Raw genomic sequence first — 20,558 nt, 5'->3', positions numbered from 1 at the left:
TTAATGGCGTACGACTCTCATTGACAGGGGCATGTCCGATCTGTCCGCTTAACTTTGCACGGCAGGTGCAATGTACATATCTCATTCATTGTCCCTTTCAAATAAATAAATAAATAAAATATCAGATTTATTTCCACATATGAATGAGACCTGAAACATCAAGTATGACTGAACTCTCGCAGTTTAACGTTACAGGTTTGGGTATTTGGGGAAGTCTTGCACCCAGCCGCAGCAGAATTGTTCATAAGCTTCTAATGACTTAAAGCTTCTGAACTCTTGCATTGTAATGTCTAGACAGTAACGTGTTGCCATAAACCAGGTAATTGACTATGTGAGGGTATGTGAAAGCTAGTAGTGCTTTGGGTCTTTCGTCCATTCTGTAGCAGCAGGTTGTACAGGTCCATGTTGTTGATGTCAAGTAGTTTCTCTAAATAACGCTGCTTGGTATTGTTGGTTAGTCTCTCACGATGGAGCCTCTTTCCTTTTGCTTCCCCCTTCTTCATTTATTCCCAAGAAAGTGTGCCTTATTGCAAAAATGCAAACAATTATCAAACTGCTCTCTTTCTCTGTCACTATTTCTATCGGTCTCACGGTCGAAGTAACCATGAGAACGGATAGCGAATCCTTCCCACAATGCAACACGGAGTAATACGCGTGACATCACATTCTCATGTTCACATTCACAAGTGAAAACGCCACATGGAAGCTACCTTTGTTTTTTTTTTTTTGTTTTTTTTGCTTAGCTACATGTGCGAATGTTTAATGTGTGTCTTAAAATATAACTCAGCCCTACTTTAGGAGTTAATCAATTTGGCATCTGTCTTCTCTGGCAAATATATAGTCATCTAATGCTCAAATCAAAGGCTGAAAGCCTAGAATCGTTCCTTCCATCAACCATAAATAGTGAGGAGACTTCAGGTCAGGCTTTCACTAATAGGATTCTGACACACACCTCTGTTCAACCCTGATCTTTGTGCTCCCATCTAATACATGCATAGTAAACATTTCATGCAGTCCTCAGTGGCAAACATGCATGTGTACACATATTAGCCATTCTTTGGTGTTTCTGTGGTTAATTCACTTTGAATTGAAATCATACATTTATTAAACAGATCAGGACTAATGAACCAATTACAAGAATAATTACAGGAATCCACTTTGACCAATCTGCTTTAGCATGTAAACTCACTGTTTCCATGGACAATAGTTCTTGCCTGGCACCAGTAAAACTTAGTTAATTACCGTCGTCTAATCATCTGATTAAAAATAATTAATTAAATTTTCCTTAACAGATACACTTACCTTTTCACATTTGCAGTTGGCTTTCTCTGACAGATTACTCCAACACTTCCATCTGGGCCTGTGTCCAGGGTGATGTCCCATAGTAGCGTGTTGGTCGGTGTGGCACTACGGAAGGACACCCCTTTTTTTACCATGGCTCTGTTAAGCGTAAAATGTAAATTTCTTGATTAGATTTGCCCTAGTGTCACTTAAGAAAATGCATGAATTGTGAATAGATTGCAGTCTTTATTAGTAAGTAGTTAAACTAGTAACACAACAGGTCATTAAGGTCATCTCATAAACTGTTATGACAAATGAAGTTCAAGAAAATTTCAATACTGGTATATTGTGATAATGTGGTGTCCCCCAAGGCCTGATTCTGGGCCCTTTGTTTGTTTAACTTGCATAGGTTACCACTGGTGTAATTAATCAATGTCCTTTTTCTCATTTAGACTATATGCCCACAAATCAATTTACAAATGAGTTGCCTATCCTCTTCTGCATGGAGAACATTTGTATGTGAATTTTAGCTTTTTGGTTTCAGATATACAATGACCCAGTTGCCTTGTCATAGCAATTTGGGTTGTAAAAAGATTTTTACTCCTGCCCATTTCTCCTGCATCTAATCTACCCAGACCTTAATATATGCCTTGTTATGAGATGATCAACGATACTCACTGTTTTTGGGTCATCAGTGTATATTCCCAGGAAATCAAACCCACAAGCTTAGTGCAAGCACCATGATCTGTTGTTGTGCTACAGGAACACCGGTCAGACAGTTTGCTGTTTACGTTTTTTTGAAAAATTTAGTTTTGCATATCCCTAGTATGGATGGTTTAAAAAATGTTTTATGTAGATAACACTTTTTTTCATTTATTACTGGTTCTATCCTCATTGGAACCAATGCTCATGTTTCAATTCATAGCAGGTTTGCATGTGTGGGTGCACGTGTATGGCAGGGGGAGATAAGGCCAAAGATGGTTTGTTCTAGGAGTTTAAAGCTGAGGCTGACAGTGTGGTTTCCTATACAGGGGCGAAGAAGAGGATGTTAGTCTCTGTTCCCTTACAGGGGACAGGAAATCAATGACATCCACATCAGACCCAGTTAGCCAAGCCTAAACAGTCACAACAACCCCGACCTACACACAGACACACATACACACAAGCACACAAAACCCAAAACAACCTTCATTTCAAACAATATTCATTGTTTAGAAGCTCTGGCAAAGACACAAACAACTGAAATTTTACACTTTGGCCATGTATTGCACGATACATTACAGATGCTCCACTGGACTGGTCAACTTTAGCTGTTCTTAGAAGTTTCTGTGAGGTCTCATCCTGTGAGTTTCCTGCAAGGTCAAATGACTACAGATAGAGTTCCTATCCCTCCCAAACCTTTACAAACTGTCACACTGACCCCATATCACACTATTATCAGAATAATGTATCAATATAATTGAACATTCAACTGCAACATTATGTTCCCACAGGGGAGAGGTAGTTCAGCAGCTCAATAGGGTCAAAATCCTGTTCAGCCCAAGGGACCATTAGAGCTCTTGGAACAGAATCTAAAAGCTTCCCGAGAACCAATACAGCCAAACAAAGTGGCATAGAGCATATCAATATGAGCATAATTATAAAAGATTGTTTAAATAAATGCACTTTCCAGATTCCAGCAACCTCAAAATCTTTTGTAACGTCGAAGCCATACAGTATTTGTGTAGCTGAAGGGTCTTTTTTTCTCTCCACGAATGTCATATTTATTTTATAGTTATCCACAAGTTTCCGAGGGGCGCTCCTGTAAAAAATAAAGTGGGTGAAACTTCCGGTGACGCGGCGGAAGTAGCATTCCAATGGTATTTTGTGTGTTAGTTAGCGAAGAGGCTAGCTGTTTTTCGGAGAATTATTTTACTATTTAAAGACGCAAATCTTTATGAGAGATGTCGTTACGGAGCTCAGGGACAACATGCGCTGCTCGCGGTTGTATGTATAACCGGACTAAACTAATTCAGTCGCTTAAACGTGATTGTTTTGAACATAAGCTGAAAACGAAATCAGAGTGATTCTGCCAGAGCCCGTCTCTGATCCTGCCAACGACTGTAGTTTCCATCACCTCCCAAAAGACGACGAATCTTTCTGTGTACATTTGTTTAAATTCTTAATGTTCTATAAACTCTATCAGCATGTGTTTGGCTGTTTTCTACTGATGTTACACCTAAACTCAGGATCAAAGCCTGTGTTGACAGAATACCAAATGTGCCAGTTAATGTATTCAAGTAGCACATTCATTTATAATTTTGAATAAACTCCAAAGCACAACGACTAAGTGTGTATTTTTTATTTTAATTGTTTGTCAGCTCGCACAACTGTCTGTCACCATGCCTTGATGAGTATTGATTATTAATAATGTTATTATAATACTCCCAATCAACTACTGCGGAGGGTAAAGGTACTGTTATTTCACCTTTTTTAATTTCGTTGAGGTTGTGTTCCCACATCGTTAGCTAGTTTGGATCGCTATAACTTGAATGACTGTCAACTGTTGAATGAACGAGTGTCAAGCATGTCAAATCGCGCTTTGTTTACTTCCAACCGGAAGTCGCGCCCACTTTTGACGCAAGGCCTCATGGGGCGTAGGAAACTTGTGGATATTGGGGTTATAAAACGTCATGGGGCACAATATTAGTCTCACAGGGGCTGTATTGTAACCCTCTTCTTGGTAATCTGGCCAGATTTGTTACAGTTGAAAGTACATTGTTTCATGTTTGCAAACATACACGCACAGGGAAGATTGCATTATGTTGATTTTATTTTATTAAGGAAAACAGTAAAATTTGTGTTCTGTGCTTATAATACAGGGTTAAGGTTATGTTTCAGAAGATGTGATATTTTTGCGTTTAAAATTGTGTGTGTGTGTGTGTGTGTGTGTGTGACCATCTATGATCTCTGATCTTGTAAGATGTAATCACTGTCTCGAGTGATTACATCTTACAATACACAGCTCATGGGAGCACTAATCTTGGCATTGACAGAGATGATCTTAGGACTGTTCAGACATGAGACCACAATCGGCCCTCCCTATCTTGACCTAAATGTTTAAATCAGTCACAATATCTCTTTTTCTTTTGTCATTTTCCCCCTGCAAAGTTTCTGACCGTGCATTTACCAGTACCAGAGGCATCAAGTGAGGCAAACAATTTTCGAATGCAATGGATTTCAGATTCAATTGGTGTAGTTATAAACTATACTCTAACACTATGCTTGCATGTTTGGGCATTAAAATGCCTTTGTAAACACATATGTTTGTGTTATTTATGCCATGTATGAGGCATAATCTGTGACCCCAGCCGTAAAAGTGAAACCTATGTTATCATCAAATCATTTTTTGATGACAGGTGATAAAGGGATACTCCTCTTTTTTTGGAAATAGGCTCATTTTACAACTTCCTCAGAGTTAAACAGTTTAGTTTTACCGTTTTACAATTTTCGAAAGCATTTTCGAATCCATTTTCTGTATGAAATACGGTATATATTTTTTCCTCCTATGGAAGTCAATGAGACCAGAAACTGTCTGGTGACTGATATTCTTCTAAATATCAGAAAATCAGCTGAATGGATTGGAAAACGGTAAAAACTCGACTGTTTAACTCTGAGGGAGTTGTAAAATAAGCCTATTTCCAAAAAAGTGGAGTATCCCTTAAAGTCCACGCATCTCTCCAAGACCGACATTCAACATTCCTAACCAAATCAATCTATTTGACCTATGGAGACCAAACAACTTGTGAAACATCCATGCCAAATCATCTTCTGTCTGTCACTGTTGAGAACCTCACAGCATTACGGTAGAGGGTTTATCAGAGCAAGCTGATATCACAAGTCTAATTGTGAGTCCTTTTTCAATTATCCGTCAAACATCGCTGACATTTCACATAATGAATGTAGGCTTTGAAATGTCATGCACATACTCAAACACATCCAGAAAATGCCAAAGCACCATATTGAGAATATTAAATCACCAAGTAGTGGAGAAAACACTGAGGACCGAAAATTAGCACGCACCAAGTGCCAAATGTAAGGAACATTGGGATAAACAAAATGCGACTGGCTTACTCTCAGAATTTATGGTGCATTTGTACTTGCACTTCTGAGAAAATGCTGATTTTGCTTACCCCTTCCCCTTTGGAAATGGGGATTTGATCTTTTGGCATAATAATTGAGGGAGTGGATTTCTATGACAGTGTTAAAATATGCTTTAAGGTTGTAATATTGACTTGACTGCTCAATATGGGAATGACACTATCAAAGATTCAAAAGGTCTACAAAAAAAAAAGGTTTTCTAAAGATGTTCACGATTTATTGTGCACATGCTAAGAAGTTCAAAGGGATCCAGGTTTGAACCCAACGTAGATTATCTTTCTGCATTATCTATCAACAAACACTTCCTGAATACTTCAGAAGCCCTACCACAGCATTTACTGAGACAAACAGAAGAGAAACTCGAATGAAGAATCTCAAAGCATTTGAATTATGAAAAGACAGGTCTAAATTATGAAAATTCACTAATTTAATCAAAACAATCACTGAGCAGCAGTTTATCTTTCCTGCCTCACAACCTCCTAAGTTATGACCAGCTGAAATCAAACTGTGACACGTTTCACTTTCTGTCTAATAAAATATGAGCGTGGCTACAGGTGAAATTTATCATGGTGATTCCTAACGGGCCTCCTGACAGATTTATGTGTGACGAAATTCAAATGAGCAGGAGGAGCTTTTTTTTTTTACAAGGCTTGATTGGGCGAAGAGTTCACAATGATTGATACAGTGTGATTTAGAAACCAAAATACAGGTTTGAGAATGAGAAGTCAGGCTACTGATTTCAGCAACATATCGAATACATCGTCCTTGGAAATATTAAATTGATGGCTGTTCACATCATTGTACGCATCAACTTAAAGCAACCAATGTGATATCACAGCATGACATATCAAACCACACATCTGTTAACATTTCAATGCTTCAAGGGTAAACTGAGCAATTGTTCATAATTTCATAACAGTGTCAGTTAATGAAAAGTATCAATTGACCATCTAGAACCATTTTCAGATTGATTAATGGAAGAGAAGAGAAGAGAAGAGAAGAGAAGAGAAGAGAAGAGAAGAGAAGAGAAGAGAAGAGAAGAGAAGAAAAGAGTCTCTTGAGACAGCTGTCATCACTGGGTTTGCAGTGACTGATGTGAGCTGTATGGAAGAAAGCTGGCCGTGGACAGACTGAGATTTAAGGCGACAGTGATTAAGTGGCAAGAGCAACAGGGCTTAGAGGAAGCGAGAGATGGGATATCAGCAGAAAAAGCTCACACACAGGGGTAGATGAAGAAATGTGCTTCACAGAGGAACGAACTTTACCAGGAAAGCTTGAGACAACCGAGATGAATGTTAAGAATGAAGGGGATTTGGGGGATGAGTAGACAAGGACAACCGGTCCATCTATCATCATAACACAACCTGGCATGTAAATATAAAAATGGTACACACATGAAAAAAGTGCACATATGTGATCATAAATCACAGAAGTAGAGCACCTACAGGTAGACCGTGCTTTCAGAAGGGACAGGAAATAGGTGTGTTCTCCATCATGATGAACACACTACTGAAAGTCTATAAACTGGCATCTCAAATCTCCTCAGTCTTCCTAAGCTTCTTAATTTAATTTTCTGAGATTTACCAAATTTCCACAGTGCTGAAATCCACTGGGTCACAAGCTCTTTCAGGTCTGAAATGTATTTCTTTGAAGAGAAGGTATTAATGTTTAGGTGACATTCATTTTTGTGTACTATTCTATGATGATCATTTTTGAATTTCTGAATTAAAATTCAACTTTAAAGTCAGAAGTATCAAAGAGTTACAATACTACTTGGATAATAATTTTAAGTGTTTTTTTAAAGGTCATTAAAAAGACATTTAAAAGGTATTTAAAGTCCTAAAAATACTATTATACTACAGTTTTAAGATGCTAATATTTGAGAGTGAACATGTCAAGGTAATCAGATCAATACGTTTCTAAAAAAAAATCACATTATTCTCATTCTGTTTCTTTTACTAATTGGCAAGGATAGTTCGGGTTGTCAAATTGTGGAATAATGGCGAAAAAACAAACATTTTAATACTACAAAATCAACCACCTTCTTCTAAATAAATTTACTTGTCTTTAACACCCTAAGAAAACAGTATCAAATATTTATTCTAATACTCTGCATATCAATTTTAATCTAGTCATTTCACCTTGAGTAAAGGTTCTGGCTAAACCCTTTCTGACTCCTAAATGATGCTTACCTTGTCTAACCAATCAGAAGCTCTATACTTAGACATGCTTTTTAAAGAACTGCACGACAATGAATGAGCAGCCAAAGCATTCAGAGAGCGAGAGAAGCAACAATAATCTGAGAGATTAAACGTCCATGTCTGGCTTCAGCTATATAGCTAGATGCTCAAATCCGCACAATGAGCTTCTCAGACTATGTTCCCAGACTTTATGATCCTGGGGTCCTGCAGTCAGAATAACAGCTCAGAAAATCATTCAGTGTATTTCTCTTTCCTGAAAGGATGCTAAAATTACTGGGATTTTCAGGTAAAAGGTATAATCCATTAAAGATCTTGTTCCCAATATACTATAATATAATTATATTTTTCATAATGCATTAGGACTGTGGTAAGGCATTTCTGTTTAGTAGCTTAAAGGGTCGTGAACCCCCCCATCACGTGTGTGACTGGCTGCAGGCATAATTTTAAGTCAGCTGGCAATTCTCTGCATTTATTCATGAGAAAGAGTTCGTTCAAGCTAATCACAATGTTGGATTACACATAAGATTGTATTACAGTGGAGAATTCAAACAACATGGGGAGAGCGCATGAGTGCGGTTTCTGCACAGAACACATAAAATAAGTTTATCATGGCTTGCAACATGGATAATACAGTTCATATACGGAGCAAACGTGTTTCAAGTTTTTATGGAAATGCTTTACATATTCTAGCTATCTTAACATGAACCAGCACTGTGTATGCGCTCATGTCTTCTTCAAATGTGCATTTATCCTTAATTCTTGTGAGTGTGTTATATAGGGTTATATTTTTTAATTGCATCAAGGTGTCCTCAAATCCATTTTTGTTTTTTTCCCCCTTCATGGTCATATATTTAAATATTAATTTGTCTGTATAATGAATGTGTTGCAGGTCTGTGTTTTATTGGTTGTTTTCCCGTCTCTTCTCGCCCTCTACACTCCCACTTTTCCAGTTTACACGCCAATTTCTTGAGACTTCTTAAGCTCTGTGGTTTGAACGGCCATGCTACTTTCATCTCACTTTAAAGAGCACGGCGTCAGCAATTGCAAGGTTGTGGATTTGATTTCCAGGAAAAGTTATGAAATGCATAAATGTCTTTTTTCAGGACTTACCTGAGAGAGAAAGTGTCCAGGTTGGCTGAGCTCTTCACATAGACATAAAAGGAAGCGATATCAGTCTTTTTAAGGGGTTTAGAGGAGGTCTGGATGACCACAGACTCTCTCAGTCTGAGCACAGACACTGGCATGGCCCCTTGTTTGACTTGCAGGAGCCGAACACTCCCGATTCTCTGCATGGGCGTCACGGGCATGTACTCAGCCTGAGGCTGCCCGGCATTTCCACTGCCCAAATCCCACCTCTTGCCCTCCTCCCCACTGGCTGTGCACGGGCCGTAAGCACTGGGACGGGCCTGGTAATAAAGCTCCACTGGGTTCCCCTGGGTTGGCCCTTGTCTTTCCCGACTGGAGCTGCCCTCAACCGGGCTGAACCAGCTTGCAGGAGGGTCAACCTCGGCCATACAGGTTCCATGCTCATTTCGGATGACACAGGAACCACGGACCTCCTGAGTCTGCCAGAAGGCATACACAGTCACGCACGGCAGCTCATCTTTTGTTCCTTTCTCCTTCTCTCCTCTGTCCCAGTCTCTCCCAGCCACATAGAACAGGACTCGCACTTTGGGAGAAGACGAATGGACCCACCGGGTCAGAACGAAGGCTTGGACTCTCCAGTTGATGGTGAAAACTGGTGGTGAGGACCGGAATAACTGCACTGACTGCACTAAGTCCAGGGGGATCTCCTGTTTGGTTGAGAGTGGGCCGTAGCTGGCATTGATGACTGGGAGACGTCCCGCTCGGAGCATGACAAATGGCTGCGTGTGGCTCTGCATGCTGGAATTGCGCATGATGTCCTGTCCTGCTTCTTTTAGTAGGAAGTATTCAGCATCCCATACCTGATAAGTTACCGGAAGGAACAACGGATATGGGGTGGAGGATTTGGTGGCATCCGAGATCTCCTGACTGTCCAGCTCTGCAGGAGAACAAAGAGACAATTGAATTAGGAAAGGGATTATTTTAAAAGAGATGTGTAATGTTTTATTCATGCCATACAGTGTGTATACATATTCCTGTGTGTGCACCAACAAAATGTCTCTCAGTAGCTATATTTGATTTTTTTTTTTTTATTTAATCATTTTTGGGTGGTTAATTGTTTTGGATGACGCTTACGACCAAACAAACGAAATTGTGGATCTTTCAAGGGAATAGTCCCCACGATCAACGTCAACGCTTGCATGTTTGCGTGAATCATTTCTCACCAGACTGCTTTATAAACAAGGGTCAGTAGTATAAAGCTGGTTTTGCCAAGAAGCTGCTCCAGAAAAAAATAATCGGTACCTATTCGTGCTCTTGCTTCACCTCCAGAAGAAGTGAATGTAAAGTTTTATTAATCTTTTTATTAATCTTTGCAAATCGCGAAAAAAAGTTGTTCATGACCATTAACTGTAACATCAATCTGTCAACGAACTAACAGTAAACACAACAGTTCGTATCTCACTACTCTACCCTGCCAGTGCATACAAAGATAGATTAAAGTAACATTACGTTAACCAACCATTCAGAAACGTCCTGTTCGAGCTTTAAATGTCGATTCTTTTTTTTTTTTTTTTTTTGCGGCTGTCATCGTGCCGAATTTCGACCCCCGCCAATACCCCCCTAGCATTGGTAGGTTTAGGATTAGTTGTGGGGAACACCAGGTCCGACTCTTGTTCAAACAGGTAACAGGTACAGATGCAGCTGCCATTCTTATTCCAAAATATACCCTCAACTGTTGTCAAGGCAACACTCCACATGCGTTGTGTCAAAACGCCCAAAGAACAGAGGGGCGGAGTTGAGCAAAGCTCATTATCATTTAAAGGCACATGCACTAAAACAGTGTGCTGAAAACAGAGCTGTTTTTGACCAGGCAAAATTAGTGTTTTCTTACAATACTAATTAGAACTAAAATACATTATATATATATATATATATATATATAAACTTTCAAGCAGTTTAGATTTGCTATATAGTAGCCTACTACGGTACATACAGTATATTAACGTATAATTATATCACATACACTGGCCCTTTTATGACACTAAGAAATGCATCATAGCAAAATGTCTGGCATGAAAATATTCTGAATCTCCAAATTTAAATCTCCCAGCATACAGCACTGCCACTCTGCCTACACAGCTGATTTTGGATAAAATTTAGCAGTTTTTTAAGTAAGGATTTAAGGAACATGTTTAGTGATAGATGACATTCCAATTTCCCCCCAAAAATTATAGAAATCTGTGTAAATATGAGATTGTTGTTCTGACTATATTGTATACAGTGGGTTAACATTCTTTGTAATGTTATTCATGCAACATATAGATATAGATAATTTCCTCAAAATTATTTTTAATGTATCCTAATAATGAAAAATATAGAATGTGAGACGAGTGTGCTCCGAGATAAACAATACTGTGTTTGACCAATAGAAAATGTCGAAATATGTTTTTCAGTAATTCATCCTTTCTGTTGTAATTTGCAACCAAACAAACACATTTTATTGGTTTATATAAGTGTGATTGAGCAATATTTAATAAAATAAAAATAAATGTAACTTGGTTTGATACTTTGCCAAATAGCAAAGGCTCATTCATATATTTTTGAGGCCACTTAATGCTAGCTTGCCTCAGTAAATCATACAGTGCTGTCATTAAAAACATCTTATCATAAGTGCATAAGAAAACTATTTGATATATTGCAATTTTAGACAAGATTAGGCTGCAAACATAGAAGAGCTAAAATAAAATAAAACGTGCAATAGAGATATGGTTCAAATAAAAAATAAGATATACTGTATGAATAATGATTTCAATTTTAAAAGACAATACTGTCTTTAATATTTCTGATTAATTAACAAACTTAACTTGGGCATGAGAGACTGTTTGTCTGTATTTATGTCCTGGTCTGCCACCTCATATGGAAATATGAATAGTACATTTTACTAAAATGGAAACTAAATGGAAACAATCTGCAATATTGCACCCAATGCAGCCTATTTTAATCCCCCCCCAAGCTTCACCCACTTTCATCTTATAGGCACAATATCAATTTAATATTCTAGTAGATCCATGAAAAACTCCTGCGGATTGGTAAACTCAGAGAAGTCTAAGATCCAACATTGTGTATTATATGCCAGTGAAATAAAAAAAATAAACTCCAATAACAAGGATGAGCTCAAAAGAGACAGTACAAAATTCCTGGAAATAATTTTTCTAAAGAGCAGATTGAGTGGTAAGGTCATGCAGTGAACGGCCAGTTGACTCAAAGTAATCTCAAACTGAACTCATGGCACATGACAATTCCTACACACACATTTACAGCTGAAGTGGTCACAGAACATGCAAAGGAGAAAGATTAATCTGAACTGGATAACATTCAGTCTAGCTGATATTGTCATTTAAATCATTATGTTTTTCTATGTTGTTGGGGGGGAAATAAGTTAACCATTTGGACCTAACTGACACAAACTGTGAAATTATGAATGACCAAACACAGTGCAAACATAGTTTCAAACAGACAAACCAAACATTCACAGTGCAAGAAAATGTATACGAACACATATATATATATTTTTGTCACAAAACATGCTTTCAACTCTTTCTACTTTGTTACTACTTTTTTGGGCACAGAAAGTAAGTTAATATGTTCCAAAACTACACTGAACTTCATTGAACCTCAAAAAAAAAAAAAATAAAAAAATAAACTGAGTAAATGATGACAGAATTTTAACTTGCCTTTGGCTGACAATCAGATCATATTTCATGATCAGTTAAAGCCACAACCCACAACATTTGTATATAGACCATCATCTGATTCAAAGAAGGAAAGAAAAAAAAGAATAGCCCTCAAAATACTATTTTTGGAATCGAGACTCTGAAAACGCACACATTCCTTTACTTTACCTTTTCTTTACTGCTTTATCTATTTTTTCCCCATTTAAACAGTACACTTTCTCCTAACTTTATCCTCTATAGAAGGAACTTCACTCTTGTTATGCTACTACTACTTAAAAACATCTAAGAGCAAGGTTACATGTTTTAGCACAAAATTTAAATTATGTTTCTTTAGTGTTAAAAGTATGCTGCTTTCATGTCAAAATATATGAGTATATTGTTTATAATATTTGTGAATTTGAGAATTTACATGTGGTGAGTTGTTCGTTTCAGATGTTTTAAATTGAGATTCAGTAGTTTTGGGCATTTGGCTTTGAGTTCACATAAAGGTCTCTCTGCTAGCCATCAGCTGGACTGGATGCATTACCATTAGCAGTTGTGCAGGTCAACAGGTCAACATCCATTCTATTTACCCCCTATTTCAGCAGATGACATAGATAACATCTGTCTGGATTCAGCTCTAAATCCATTGGTAGGATGGTGTAATAAGCCTGCTAGCCACACTATGGGGGAAACAGTGTGTGCTAAACACGTTGCAGCGCGAGATGAATGCTCAGTACATTTGATGTGCTTCTTTAAACACTGATATAAATTCCTATTACATTTAATGTGCATATTAATAGTATAAATGGGGAGTTACATTAGAGTATTTTAAAATAAACTAGGTTTGACTATGAAGTCACAAATAGCATTTAGCAATTAGATGTATGACTTTGGCAGGTAGAAAGGTTGGAATTGCCATGAGAAACACTGGTAACACATCATGATAAGGTATCATTTGTTTAGTTAAATACATTAGTTAACATGATCTAACAATGAAAAATTATTTAAAAGCATTTATTATTCTTATTTAACATTAATTTCAATGAAAAACCAAAGTTGTATCAGTTTGTGTATCAGTTGTATCAACTTTGTGAAGTTTGTGAAGCTAAAATATCTGCAAAGTTTAAAGATCAAAATTCATGACAAATAAAGCTATTGTCTCCTAAAAGAAAGAAAGGATTCGGAACTGATTTAACGAGTCGTTACATGCCAAAATAACAATGTAACAAATTTGCATAATGCCAGCCTATGCTCTTCCTTGGGCGCCTGTGAATGACATCTACTTTGATCTGCCCTCAGACACTGTAGTTGTAGCTGAGGAATGGAAGAGTTTGGTTTGTGTTGTCAACGCTGGAAATGAAAACGCTTTCAGCACTGGAAATCCACTTTAAATGCAATCCAAAAGATGAGGACCGGAAAAAACGGCGCCATCATTCATATCACTGTGTATTCAACTGCCGAGGAAACCTCCAGAGCTGAAATTCAGATATGGTAATACGCATTTCGTTTCCGACATGCGCTGTAAGTGGTAGACTAATCCCAACAGTCTGGACCATCTGACCAATTAGAGTAGAGTAAGCTTTTAGAAAGAGGTTGTTAAAAGACACTAAATGAATGCACTCAGACTCTTGGAGAAATGAGGCAATTCACAATATATTATTTATAAGAAAATTAAAGAGACATTTAAACTTGAATGCATGTAAGTGGAGTGGACCTCTGAACCAATATTAGGAACCTTTAAAGGGTTAGTTCACCCAAAAATGAAAATTAAGTCATTAATTACTCACCCCCATGCTGTACCAACCCCGTAAGACCTTCGTTCGTCTTCAGAACACAAATGAAGATATTTTTGATTAAATTTGAGAGCTGTATAACTACCACATAGGCTGCCTAAGGGACTGCCTCTTGACGGCCCAGAAAGTCAATGAAGAAAATGTTTAAATATCCCAAGTGACTACCGTGGCTCAACTATATGTTTATCAAGCGACGAGAATACTTTTTGTGCGAAAAAACAAACAAAAATAACGAGTTTATTCGACTATTCCTTTTCTTCCTTGTAGGCCAGAAACGAGACTTCCTTAGATTTCCACGACGCATGCGTGAGAATTGCGATCTCCTTACACTACTTCAGTTCAGTTCTCGCGCATGCGTCGTGGAAATCTAAGGAAGTCTCGTTTCTGGCCTACAAGGAAGAAAAGGAATAGTCGAATAAACTCGTTATTTTTGTTTGTTTTTTCGCACAAAAAGTATTCTCGTCGCTTGATAAACATATAGTTGAGCCACGGTAGTCACTTGGGATATTTAAACATTTTCTTCATTGACTTTCTGGGCCGTCAAGAGGCAGTCCCTTAGGAGCCTATGTGGTAGTTATACAGCTCTCAAATTTAATCAAAAATATCTTTATTTGTGTTCCGAAGACGAACGAAGGTCTTACGGGGTTGGTACAGCATGGGGGTGAGTAATTAATGACTTAATTTTCATTTTTGGGTGAACTAACCCTTTAAATTAGCATTATAGGGGTACTTTAAAAGTATTTAAAGGACATGGGCTAACCAACGCATTATCATCCCAAGGCGTCGTATACGACACTTTTGCAAAAGCGTAAACATCCAACGCACATGGCGCCGTTTAGCATAAAATGAGACGCTTTGGTTATGGTAGGTTTAGGTATGGGGTAGGTTTAGGGTTAGTCAGACCACTAGGAGGCGCCTTCTGCTCCATATATATCTGCGTTATATTTGACGCTAAAGGGTGGCATATGTGCGTTGGATGTTTACGCTTTTGCAAAAGCGTCGTATATGACGCCTTGGGATGAGAAAGGGCTCGGCTAACATAAAGGGAAAGTGACATGTGAAGGCTAAGTATGGTAACCCAATGAATTTTCCTCTGTTTTTAACCTATCCAAGTTAGTGCACACACATAATAGTGCACTCTAAACAATGCTGGGTTGTGTTAACCCAGAATTGGGTAAAATATGGACAAACCCAAATGTTGGGTTAAAAATGTAATTTAAAATTTTGACCCAACTTCAACTTTCACTTTCAACTCTACATTTTTTAATTACATGTTTAACCCAAATTTGGGTTCGTCCATATTTGACCCAAATTTGAGTGGAAATAAATCAGCATTTTTTAGAGTGTGAGAACACACACAGCGAACCATGGACACACACACACACACCCCCGGATCAGTGGGCAAACATTTTTGCTGCTGCACCCGGGGAGTGACCAGGGAAGCCTTGCTCAAGGGAACCTCAGCCATTACCTGTCAGTATTGAGAATCAAACCCACAACCTTCAGGTTACCAGTCTGACTGTCTAAACATTAGGCCATGGCGGCCCTAATAAACTAAAAATACACAGCTGTATTTTTATCAACAAAAGTTAACAAAGATATGATGTGCTGTATCATATTATTAGACATTGTCAAAACGTTACTTAATAGGACATTTTTGTAGTACTGTACATAACTGAAACATAGTTAGCAGGTTTGAGAGAATAAAAAAATAACCCCATTTTAATTTTACCCTCCATAAATACTCTTGAAAATACAGTAAAATCACTTAGATTCTATCCATCCATTCATTATCTGTTCAGTCCGCCCTGAGAAAGCATTCTGCTGACTGCGTGTGCTCTGCAAAATGGCTTTAACAGCAACAGTGGAGTGAATGATGTTCTAGATCAGGATTTGCCTCAAGACCCAGACCGTACATTTAAAATCATGGTGACTTAACACAATTCTAAAATTGCAACAAAATGCCCTTGACATATATTATTATTATTATATTTATTAAGCCAATAATTAAACAATTGATTATGCAAGATAATATGGCTAGTTGGATTTTATCATTTGCATTGAGTTTTACTGTACTCAGGGCTTACTGTAGGTTCCATAGAAACAAGAAACTCTTGAGTAGATTTGGAAACATTGAAAAAAGCAGTGGGTTTCACTACCATGCTATGAGAATACAGTAAAAAAGACTCAAAGGACTACAAATAGAAGCTGACAGCACAGATGCCTTTGAAAAACATCAACAGTTGCTTCTCTTCTTCCAAATACCTCAAACTTCTTTAAATAAAACTGAACATGACACTCTTTCTTACTATGACACCTTAAAGGTATAGTTCACCCAAAATGGTAAATTCTGTCATCATTTATTCACCCTCAAGTCTTCAGCTAAACACAAAAGAAGATATTGAATATGAATATGGGTAACCTAACTGTTGATGGACCCCACTGACTAATATAGTATGGAAAACCAATATTCTTATATTCTTCAAAATATCTTCTTTTGTGTTCAGCTGAACAACTTGAGGGTGATTAAATGATGAAATCATTTTTGGGTGAACAATCATTTTAAAACTCCCAATAATCACTTTATGTCTAAAAAAATGATTGAACAATTCAACATATCACTTTTTTTTAGTAAACAGTTTGACACATTCAGTTAGTTTTGGTTTAAAGATAACGATAACTATATTGGCCTCCACACCAGAGGATATCGTTCTGTTTATTGTGCCAGTTTGTGTCTCCTGTCACTTAAATCCTCAAGCATGCATATGCTGGGAAAAAAATGGTATTGACAGTGATTCCAACGCTATTGTTTCTTTGCCCTGTTGTCTTTATAATTGTGGGGTGAAACTGCTTTTCCTTTATATTTAGAAAGATTTTTAGAACCATATTCTTATCGTTATAGTTATTGTGGTGTGAACATCCCTTAATTCATATTTATATTTTCCAAACTGTTTAGAGTTCTGTAATGTTTTGTTTACCTATGTGTGTTCATCAAACATTTTGTTGAGGTAAAGCAGGGAGATTAAGCAAATGCAATTAATTCCAAAAAAGTCAGTGCAGTTATAGCACCATTTACGCTCCAGGATGTACAAGGCCAGATGGCAGAGCAGAGTCCATTTACACTGACCAATTGGGGCCTTTATGCTGGATGACTTTGGTACTGATGACATATAATGTTATGACAGCTGTTAGTTTAAAGCAGATACTTACGTGATTATACTACATTATAATATTGTCAACAAGCAAGCTTGCATGCTACCTTTTAAGTCAGCACACACCACAACCTTAATTCCAAATGTCACCACATTAAACTCTAAGAAGGAGATTTAAGGGCATCCTAGTGCTAAAGGCGTGATGTGGAAAACTGATAATGAAGTCTTACACCGATGGTAAACATTGCTGCAACAGTCTATATCAATAGACGATATTGAAATGAATGTAAAACATATGCCTGCATATATAACTATGGCACATGTCATCTGATATCATCTAACCTGTTACATCCTTAAAAAGTAAGTCATTTATTAATGCTTAAGCAACTATATAATCATTTAGCAAGTCATCATACTGGGTCTATTGAATGCAAGCAAGCATTTTGATATCTATTTCCTCCTTTCTCTCTTTTCCATTATCAATATACTTATCCTGTATGGTTTAATTTCTTGAACTTTTAAAACAAACCAATACAATTTGGAATGAATTTCAGTGATACTGAGTTGAACAAACGGTACTGTAACATCGAAATATTGATTGGCCAAGTGGATTTCTGAAAGGTCTCGATTCTTAGATATAAAACTAATAAACTAACTGGACAAATTTTGTCTGAAAAGTTACTCAATATTAACTTTGTTAGTGTTTTTGTATAAAAGTATATAGGCCTATATTTAAGCACAACAACAATAGTGAAATTTCTTGCGTGCAACAACACAGAAGTGATCTTAAGATGTCTTAAAACAAATTAAAGAGAGAGGAAACACGCAGCACAGATGTCTCAGCAACTGTGAATGAGTGAAGCTGTAGAAACTGTTTCTGGGACAGGATGAGCACTAATCCTATCCAGACCATGCCTTGAGAAACAAGCACTCACTGCAAAAAAAAAAAAAAAAGTACAGAAAGGACTGGGACAGATGAGAGAAATGAGAAACTAAAGAGCGGGAAGTGAGCAAAGATCTTTGAGGAATGATTGGGAATTATTCTGTATCCAATAATTCCCTTAAAACTTCTGAAAAATAATAATTTTGTCCAGAATGTTTAAGGTCTTGGATGTAAAGTAGCTTCTGCAGATACAGATTAAATACAGATTTTGTCAGAGGGACCATGTCCATTCATAAGATGGCCATGCCATGGAAGAAACTTTCACTTTCTGCGGATCATTTGGTCCAATGCAATTTTTTTTCAGCCTCTGCCCACCATAATTTATTATTATTATTATTATTTTTTAATCCATGGAACCTATCAGAATATGTGGGTACCATCTTAAAGGGATACTCCACTTTTTTTGGAAATAGGCTCATTTTACCACTCCCCCAGAGTTAAACAGTTGGGTTTTACCGTTGTCGAACCCATTCAGCCGATTTTCTGATATTTAGAAGAATATCAGTAAACAGACAGTTTCTGGTCTCATTGACTTTCATAGTATATTCCTACTATGGAAGCCAATGAGACAAGAAACTGTCTGGTTACTGATATTCTTCTAAATATCAGAAAATCGGCTGAATGGATTCAAAAACGGTAAAACTCAACTGTTTAACTCTGGGGGAGTTGTAAAATGAGCCTATTTTCAAAAAAAAAAAAAAAGTGGAGTATCTCTTTAAGAAAAAGTACAGAGCCTTTCCTTTAGTTATGAGAGTTATCTTTTCATCGGCACCAAGCGTCACACCTCTCACAAAAAAAGTGTATGATGCATATTTTCTATAAAATGAAGAAAAATGCATGATTAATAGTTTTATTTAAATGTAGGGTATAATTCCAACCAATTAGGTTAAAATCACGACACTGTCGTGCGATTTTAATTATACAAACTGTAGCTATACTGTAGCGTATAATACTGTTTTAATGTAGGTAGGCCTATACAAGAAGGTCTTGAAGTGTTCCCTAAGACATTTAAATCAATTTTATGAAAGATAAAAAATAACCTGGGATTTGTGTCTCTTAAAAAAATGGAATGGAACACAGTCAACCTTAAAGTAGGCTATAGGCTACAGTCCTACTACGCATAAAGATATGTTCTGAATGCTTCTGAATTCTTTTTCAGGTTACAAACCCCTAACACTGGTCATAAATACACTATAATACTATTTACAATGACCCAAACATTTTGATTCGGCTCTTCCAACTTCTAGACTTTAAATCAACATACCTTGAGTGACAGCCGTGATTATCGTTGGCAATAATATCTGCAGAATCCGCCATAGGTGAGAATAGACGCTCATTTTGGCCACAGGGGTTATCTATGATATGTCCCATTAACGTTTCTGACATTTATGAATCCTAAACAGGAGAGACCAAGGAGCGCGTTTGGTCCGTCGGCATCATGATGCTGTTTAACCTGTGGAATCTTCACCTGTGCACGCGCTCCACAGATCCACTATGAAGAGCTGCACACTTCTGAATAATGCATTCCAACTGGATAAGCGGCACGTGAGGCAAAACTTGACTGGGAATCTTTAGCGAGATGCATTACTTTGGAACCCATTTTGTTGATCTTTTCTAAATGAATGCACAGCTTTCCGTTATAATCCAATGAATGAAAGGTAACATTTCAGTTTTTCTCTTGTCTGATAGCCTAACTCCTTCTATTGTGGTCTCGTCCGTGTTGTAGAAAGTGTCCTGACAGCTCGGAACACCACAATCATCTGTCTGCACGTCACCCATCGCGAGCTTTAGATCCTCATCAGTCCAGAACACGAGCGACGGGATTTACCGCTAACAGTGAATTAAACACAGGCAGGCATTGAGACCGAGTTATGCGATTAACCGATCAACGCAGTGTGTAGGCTATACGACCACAAAGAGATTAAAGATGCTTGTGTTATACATCATATTGCATGATACAATCTGTAGAGTAACAGTGTGAAATCGTACACCTAAAAAACGCCAAAAGTTTCTCTTAAATCACCAAAACTGTCATTAAGTCAGCCTGTGCTTTGGTCGTGGAATGACAGTGACATCTCGTGGTCATGTTTGATACTACATTATGTTCAAGTAAAAAAAAGAAAAGAAAATAATATATATATATATATATATATATATATAGCCAGCGAGGGGGTGTAAAAAAATATTAGTAAACCTTATGCGGTTCTGATTATAATGATTATATACGTATATATATATATATGTAC

At 37.4% G+C, this 20,558-nt stretch overlaps 1 protein-coding gene across 1 annotated transcript in view; it reads right to left on the bottom strand.

Moving 5' to 3' along the window:
• Positions 1-19,996, bottom strand: part of LOC120479573 (transmembrane protein 132D) — a 39,449-nt gene extending 19,453 nt beyond the window's left edge. The window contains exons 1-3 of the mRNA XM_089119446.1: positions 19,577-19,996; positions 8,733-9,645; positions 1,303-1,440 (exon numbers count right to left, since the gene is read on the bottom strand). Coding sequence (XP_088975572.1) covers positions 1,303-1,440; positions 8,733-9,645; positions 19,577-19,649 — 1,124 coding nt within the window. The 5' untranslated portion in view covers positions 19,650-19,996. The remainder of the gene's footprint in view (positions 1-1,302; positions 1,441-8,732; positions 9,646-19,576) is intronic.
• Positions 19,997-20,558: the final 562 nt, after the last annotated feature.

The sequence above is a fragment of the Pimephales promelas genome, chromosome 14 (genome assembly GCF_988280905.1).
Source record: "Pimephales promelas chromosome 14, fPimPro1.hap1.1, whole genome shotgun sequence".
NCBI lineage: Eukaryota > Metazoa > Chordata > Actinopteri > Cypriniformes > Leuciscidae > Pimephales > Pimephales promelas.
This window is presented reverse-complemented; position numbering and strand designations above follow the sequence as displayed.